Source organism: Elephantulus edwardii, unplaced genomic scaffold, assembly GCF_000299155.1.
Source record: "Elephantulus edwardii isolate Elephantulus edwardi_28Jun2011 unplaced genomic scaffold, EleEdw1.0 scaffold00055, whole genome shotgun sequence".
Classification (NCBI taxonomy): Eukaryota; Metazoa; Chordata; class Mammalia; order Macroscelidea; family Macroscelididae; genus Elephantulus; species Elephantulus edwardii.
The window spans coordinates 1,722,950-1,731,390 of record NW_006399805.1 but is presented as its reverse complement, the minus strand read 5'-3'; the positions used below and the strand labels follow the sequence as shown (position 1 = coordinate 1,731,390).

At 37.5% G+C, this 8,441-nt stretch overlaps 1 protein-coding gene across 1 annotated transcript in view; it reads right to left on the bottom strand.

The window, feature by feature from the left end:
• Positions 1-8,441, bottom strand: part of MKLN1 (muskelin 1, intracellular mediator containing kelch motifs) — a 163,167-nt gene that overhangs the window by 122,087 nt on the left and 32,639 nt on the right. The window contains exons 2-3 of the mRNA XM_006887133.1: positions 6,193-6,262; positions 1,067-1,209 (exon numbers count right to left, since the gene is read on the bottom strand). Coding sequence (XP_006887195.1) covers positions 1,067-1,209; positions 6,193-6,262 — 213 coding nt within the window. The remainder of the gene's footprint in view (positions 1-1,066; positions 1,210-6,192; positions 6,263-8,441) is intronic.

The window sequence follows — 8,441 nt, the reverse complement described above, 5'->3', positions numbered from 1 at the left end:
ACAACAACAACAACAATATACACTACAAGAATGAAAGCAAGTCTTCATGAGGAATTCACATCTTCATGTTGCTTTAAGCGCTGAAATACTTGACTTCCATCAATAAGCACTGACGTGACATGTAAGTGGGATAGAATATGTCACACATGTAGTCTAAATATCCAGTTTTGTCTGTCCATTTCATTGGCTAGTCATTATGAGATGGGGGAGGAGCACGCGAATATAAACCTTTAGTCTTGGTGGTTTCTATTTGTAACCTTCCTTCTAAGTGGCAGGCACAGTGCAGTGCTTGCTAGGTTCAGTCATACAGCTGTCATTTACAGAACCTTCCTTTTTTAGTCTCTAAGTAAAAGCAATTTCCAGATTATCATCACTTCTGATTTCAGGCAATCAATTTTCATGTTTTTGACAGTCTAATTTTTTTATATAACAAGTATTTTGTTTAAATCTGAAAGAATCTCTAAGGTCATTAACAATTCAAAACATAAGACTAAAAAAAGTGGGGGGAAAAGCAAATAATTTGATTCTTTGTTATTTGGTAATATGTTAGCAACAACAACAAAAAATCATTTCTGTTGAGTTGAAACCCAAATCATAGGTGACACTCCAGCAGGTTTCCAGAGGCTGTAAATCATATGAGAGGAGACTGTCCATCTTTCTCCCTCAGAGCAGCTGGAGGATGCAAAGTACCTGCCTCCGAGTTGGGGCTGCAATTCCTTCCCCACTTATCGTTATGAACCTCTGAGTCAGAAATGACTCACAGCTGAGCCTCCATTGGGTTTTCAGATGCATTTAACCGCCTGGGAGAAGACTGTTCATCCTTCTCCCATAGACCTGGCGGATTCGAATCATGTCCATTTGGGTGACAGACAAATGCTTACCACTAAGCAAGCAGAGCTCCTTCTGAAGTACTAGGCCATCCTTTTATTTACCACTGGCAGACTATAAAAAGCGCCAATGCCATATATTCATGCAGAGGAATATGACGTAGAGTAAGATACACATCTGGAGATGAAGGCTGCAGCTGGTTTAGAGAAAATTCTTCCTTTCCATAATCATAACTCACCTAGACAATAGCTCCGTCATATTTTCTTCATTCATTCCACCAAAGACTTTAAATTTCTTCAAATTGCAGACATGTGTTTTCTCGTATTTTCCAAATGTGATGTTCTGGACGATAGCAGGTCTTTCAAGCTTCAAAATCAAGTACTTTACAAAAACAAAACACAATGTCTATTATCTTTCATTTAAATATATACATACAATACTTTAAGACTTAAAACTTTCAACAATCAAAAGAAGAATGTATGAGGTCCAGCCTGGCCATATGCACTGGTAGATTTTGTTTATTTTAATGTTAAAGAACAGTATGAGGCCTAGTGGCAAGAAGCTGCACTGCAATCCCAGAGGCACGTAGTTCGAATCCACCAGATGCTCTGCTGGAAAAGGAGGGACAATCTCCTCCTGTACCAGTGAGATCCGATTTGATGGTACACACACACACACACACACACATACACGCACACAAAAGGACAGTGTGAGACAGCTTTGTACAGACTACTACCTTTTATTGCAATGAACTGTGGAAAAGTACATCATCCTAAACTCTGTAAATAAAAAAAAAAATTTCCTATCAAGGGAAAAAAAAACTTCAATAAAATATATAACCAGATTAACAACAACAACAAAAAAACAAACCCAGAAAAAGGTCTGAATATAAAGTAACAATTAGACCTTTGCAGGGACTTATTTCAATAGCAAAATAAATGTTAGATATCAGTAGTTAACACTTTCAAGTAGATAAAACTTACCATTTTCTAACTACCACTGCCAACTTTACAATTTTAAAAATGTATAAATAGTTGTTTCTATGCAGTTTCAATTTTCCTATCATACAATGGATAAGTAGGATTAGTTAATGAAATGTATTTTACATTATGTAGACTGCTTTCAATTATAAAGATTGAAAAATCTTTGAAAAAGAATCAAACTTATGGCCACAAAGTGAGGAGATGGTTTTTTTGTTCCATGTACAGGTTCTATTAGCACAAGTAAGTGTTTTGGAATTCTACTTCTTCACAATGTTACTCATAATTTGTTATGAGCCACAGTTGAAGGCTTTTGCATATTCAATAAAACAAAAGAAAACATCTCTCTGGTATTCTCTGCTTTACGTTAAGATCTGTAATGATACCCTTCATTTCACTTACTTTTCTGAATCCAACCTGAACTTCTGACAATTCCCTGGCAATGCACTACTTTTTTTTTTTATTGTCTTCAGCAAAAATTTTAATGCATGTGAAAGTAATAATATTGAACTGTAAAAAAATTTCCATATTTTCTCGGCTCAGCTTCTTTTGGGAATGGCACGACTTTGGATTTCTTCCAGCCAGTTAAGATGCTGTCTTCCCACTATTCTGGTTTAGATGAAGGTGCTTGTCCAGCGCTCCATTTGTCAAAACCTTTCAACTGGTATTCTGTCAATTCTTGGGGCCAAGTAATTCTTTAATGCTTTCAACTTGAGAAGTGCCACATGTATTCTTTCCTTTGACTTTCTGATTGCAGGTCTTTGCACATTTTCCTGTAATGTCCATTTGAGTCACCCTCTGATATCTTTCATTCAGCTGTTACATAGCATTTTCTCCGTTCACTTTAGCTCTTCTACATTTAGAACATGTTTAAGTCTCTTCTGGCACTCATTTTGGCACTCTTCTGGCACTCATTTTGGCATTTTCTTTCTTTCCTGTTTTTAATGACCTTTTGCTACCCATTAGCTGCATTGCAGGAGAAAAAATGAGCAATCTCTTATCACGTGATTTATAGTCTCTGAAAACTCAACAGAAGATCAGCTATAACTTGGTTCCATCTTGATGGTAATGAAAGGTCTTAGGGAACACTGGTGGCCTATCATTGCAATCTAAACAGCACAGAGTTTGAATCCACCAGCTACTCTGTGGGAGAAGAACAGGCAATCTTCCCCCCACATGATTTACTGCCTCTGAAAACCCACAGGAGGGTCAGCTATCAGTGAATTCCCACTTAATGGCACACAACAACAATGTATGTCAATCTCACAATTTAGTTGGTCAGATGTAGGGTTTCCTAATAATCTACTAATCTGTAGTCATCTCTTCACTTTGTTAGTCAAGTCCTATAAAACATGAAGGCTTTACATTATATGAGGTCTCACTTATATATTTAATCTTTTGCTGTTCATGCTGTTAATATCAGATATATCTCAAAACTCATTATTAAAAATAAGGTCCCAAGTCATTATTCCATGTTTTCTTCTCAGAATTTTATCACTTTTGCTTTCACATGTAGATTATGGTATGAGGACAGATGTAGCTTCTTTTTTTTGTGTGCACACAGAAATCAAATTTCCACCATCCTTTATTAAAGAAACTTTTTCTCAATTGAATGGACTTTTCCAAGGGCAGGTTCCTTCTGAAAATATATCCAAAGTATGTGAGACAAAGTTTCACAATCCTTGCCTCAAGGGAGCATTTGGCTGCATGTCCTTCAAAATGGATTTGTTTGTTCTTTTGGCAGTCCATGGATATTCAGTACTCTTCATCAATATCAAAATTCAAATGTATTAAGTCTTCTCTCATCCTTATTCATAGTTCAACATTCAGATGCACAGAAAACGAAAAATACCATGGCTTCGATCTAGCACGTCTTAGTCTTTAAACTGGCATCGTTGTTCTTGATGCCCAAAGTTCTCAATGTAATACATCTTTTGATTTCCTGATGGCTGCTACCACGGGTATAGACTGTGGATTCAATTAAATGAAATTATTCACAACTTCAATGTTTTCTCCATCTATCATGATTTTATCTACCAGTCCAGAAGTGAGGAATTATTTAAAACTATAATCTTTGATCTTGTCAGTAAATGCTTCAAGTTGTCTTCTCTCTTTGCAAGCAAGGTTGTGTCATCTGCATCATGCAGGAGGTTACTGATGAGTAGTCCTCCAATCTTGATGCCACATTCTTCCTCTTCATACAGAATAGTTTCTAGAATGATTTTCTCAGCACACAGATTAAACAGGTCTTCAGAAAGGATTCAACCCTGTCACACATCTTTCCTGATTTTTAACCATGCAGCGTTCCCTTGACTGGCAAGAGATAGATTTGATCCTAGAAAGAATTAGTATCTGTTTCTGCTGACATTATTTAAGTATTAGAAAGTTTGCAGTTTTAAAAGAATATTTGTTAATATTTCCACTACAAGATGGTCTTTGACTCCATTGAGCATAACTTCAAATTAATCCTATTGCTTTAAACACTGACATAGTGACTGTTATGTAAGTTGTGTAGTAGGCACAATAACAGCATCTTAACTAGTTCTCATTTAGTTAACATTTTTCTCAAAAGATTCTAAGACATTTCCTTTGGCATCATTGTTGTTGTTATGTGCCGTAGAGTCTCCTATGACTAATAGCAACCCTATGTACAACAGACCTAAACCCTGCTCTATCTTGTCCCAATCTTACTGTCTCCGACACACCTACACCCATTACCCCAGTCACTGAATCAATCCATCTTATCAAGGGTCGTCCTCTTCTGTGCTGTCTCTCCAGCCTCCCAAACATGACTTCCTTCTCCAAGGAGTGATCCACCTTGCAACATGTCCAAAATAAGTCAGACAAAATTTCAGAATCTTTGCCTCCAAGGAGCAGCCTAGCTTCACCCTCTCCAGGACGAACTTGTTTGTTCCCCTAGCAATCTATGGTATATTCAATACTCTTCTCCAGCAGCACAGCTCAAAGGCATCAATTCTCTTTTCTATTATCCCTAGTCATTCATTGTCCAGCTCTCTGATTCATAGCAAGTAATTGAAAAGATCATGGCCTGTATCAGGCGCACCTTCATTTCCAGACTTGACATCATTGCTCTTCAGTACTTTGGAGAGGTCTCTGACAGCAGCCTTTCCCAATGCAATTAGTCTTTTAATTTCCTGGCTACTGGTACCAAGAATGTTGATTATGGAGCCAAGCAAACTGAAGTTCTCAACAATCTCAATCTCTTTACCATCTATCATGATGCTACCAATCGGCCCAGTGGTGAGAATCTTTGTTTTCTTGATGTTGAGCTTTAATCCATCTTGAAGGCTGCAGTCCTTGACCTTCTGCAGCAAGTGCTTTAGGTCCTCCTCAGTTTCATCAAGTAGTGTGTGTCATCTGCATAGCACAGATTTGTTGATGAGTCTACCTCCAATCCTGATGCCACATTTCTCCTCATAGAGTTCAGCCTCCCGGATAATCTGTTCCACGTATAGATTGAAAAGATATGGAGGTAGGACACATCCTTGGTGCACACCCTTCCCAATTTTAAACCATGCAGTGTCTCCTTGCTCTGTTCTGATGACTGTCTCTGATCCAAGTATAGGTTTCGCACAAGCACAATCAAGTGTTCTGAGATTCTCATTCTTCTCAGAGTCAATCAGTTTGTTGTTAGCATAGTCAATGAAACACATATAGACATTCCTCTGGTATTCTCTGCTTTCATCCAAGATCCATCTGACATTAGCTATAATATCCCTAGGTCCAGGGCCTCTTCACTTCAGGCAGTTCTCTGTTGTGTGCTGTTCCAGTTGTTTTTAGATAATCTTCAGGAGAATCTTTCTTGCATGTGAGATCAATGATATTGTTTGATAATTTCCGTACTCTGTTGGATCACCTTTCTTTGGAATGAGAATAAATTAGTAACTAATAACAACACTAATGAGATTTTAAATGTTCCATCAACCTTAAGTAAAAATGTCTCTGATGCATCAAATTCCACTATTTACCTATGAAATAAAATGTTTCCAAATTTAAGGAGTTTTGTTGTTGTTGTGTACCACTGAGTTCGCACCGACCCATAGCTGACCCTCCAATGAGTACTGAGAGGCAATTAATCACATGGGAGGAGACTATTCCTCATTCTCTCCTGGAGCAGCTGGCAGATTTGAACTGTATGTCTTCAAGACTGCAGTGCAGACTCTTACTACTAGGCCACCAGAATTCTCAAATTTAAGTAGAGAAGAAGGGAAATAAAAACTTATTTCACATTCTCAAAGACCGAATAAACTTATTTCTGGACTCCAGATAAATGATATCAAGGGATGGTAGACATTAATATGGACTAAGTGGATATTTGACTTCTGACTTCTAAATAGTATCTAAAGGCTACATGTGATCTTACCTGAGGAGGATAGTTGCTTTCTGAAGACCATCTTGATGACTGGTCATTTGGCTTATCCACTAAAATGTTCCTTAAAAAAAAGGAAATTTTATCAATAAATCTCAATAGTAAGATTAAATGAATACAAATAGGCAAAAGAATAATTATCTACCATGTATTTAAATTATCATTAATTCACTTGCGGTTTAGAACCTGGCAAAGAATAGAAAATGAAACACAGAAGTACAGAAAACCTCTAGAATCTGTAAAATTTTGAAATATAGTACTGGTAGCATTTCAAATTGAGGAAAGAAAAATCAGGAGTTTCCACATCGTAAGAAAAAAAGAAGAGTTCTATTTTCAGAAGCATTTTGGGGAGGAAGCAACTCCAGAAGGTAAGAATGGTGCCACCACTTGGGGAACATAATCAATGTTATTCAAGTGCATGTGCTGAACTGGTGGACGTGTTGGTGTGTGTTCTCAAAAGAAAACAAAAACCATTGTACAGATCCCAGGAAGTACGGATAAGGCACTGATCACATCAGACATCATTGGATTACTGCTGTTACAGTCTATGTTTGCTTTAAAATGCATTGAAATCGGTTAAGTGGGCAAACAGCCTTTTAAACAAATGGTGTTGACAAAACTGGAAAACTATCTGTAAAAAACTCAAGCAAGATTCACATCTCACTCCATACACAAAAACCAACTGAAAGTGGATCAGGGACCTAGGAATAAAATGAAGGACTATAAACTTCATTACAGAAAAGCTTGGAAAAACTTTAGAAACCCTAAACCACAACATAAACAGTTGTCCAAGCATCCTGAAAAATCTATAGCCAGGAGAGGATAAAACAGATGAATGGAACCTTCTAAGAATAAAATCCCTTTGCACATTCAAAAACTTCTCCAACAGGGTAAAAAGGAAAGCCACAGACTGGGAAAAAATATTTGGCAATGACATGTCTAATAAGGGACTTATATCTAGAATTTATAGAATACTCAAGTGCCACAACCAAATAAAGGTAAACAATCTAATTGAAAAATGGGCACAGGACATCAATAGCTACTTCATCAAAGAAGACATTGAGATGGCTAACAAACATAGGAAGAAGTGTTCTAAATCCCTAGGTCTAAGAGGGACGCATATCAAAACAACCCCAGTTAAGAATAGTAAAATTCAATAGAGCAGCAAACAGCAAATGCTGGCGAGGTTGTGGAGAACTGGAACCCTTCTCCACTGCTGGTGGGAGTGTAAAATGGTGCAACCACTATGGAATGCAGTATGGCGTTTTCTCAAAAAGTTGGAAATAGAAGTACCATCTGACCGAGCAATTCCACTACTGGAAATATACCCTAAAGTAACCATAGCTGCCACCCAGGCAGATATATGCACAGCCATATTTATTGCTGCTTTGTTCATAATAGCAAAAAGTTGAAAACAACCCAAGTGCCCATCAACAAACAAATGGATAAAGCTGGGGTACAGTCACACAATGGAATATACTATGCTGCACTGAAAAACAAAGAACTAATGAAATATTATACAAAATGGGTGACCTGGAGGACATTATTCTGAGTGAAATATCTCAGTCACAAAAGGACAAATACTGCATAGTCCCACTGTTGTATAATGGGACTGATGTCGGGGCTGGGGTAGCCTAAGAAAAGAGGGGATAAATAATGTATACTGCATTGAAACAGATGAGGGATAGAACTGTTTAAAAGCAATATAGGATTTTAAAAGCAGTATAGGATTAGGTATTATTTTCACGACAAGATTACAGAAAAAGAAATGCATAGTGTAAAGTAGATTGTGGACTTTGGGGGATTGTATAATGAAAGAATTTTTTTTTTCTTTTCAAAGAGAAAAGTGAACTGGGGTGGCAGGGTGGGTAGGGAGGAAAATATGCAACAATAAATGAATGGGGGGAAATTAATGGAAAGAACATGCTGTAAAAAACAAAACAAAAAATCACAAACTAATCTTGTGCAATAACAGGGGGAAGGAGGAGAACGTAACCATTATCAGTGAATAATGTAACCAGTATCACTGAGTAATAGGTGTAGAAGTAGCTAAGGAGAGCCTTTTTTGCTGGGGCAGAGTTTCATTCTGGTGTACAGAGTTGGAGCTTGCTCTACAGCACCTAACATCATACGTTTTCATAAAATTATATATGTTGTTGTTGTTATGTGCCATCGAGTCGCTTGCGAATCACAGCGACCCTACGTACAACAGCCCTAAACTCCACTCTGTCCTGTGCCAATCG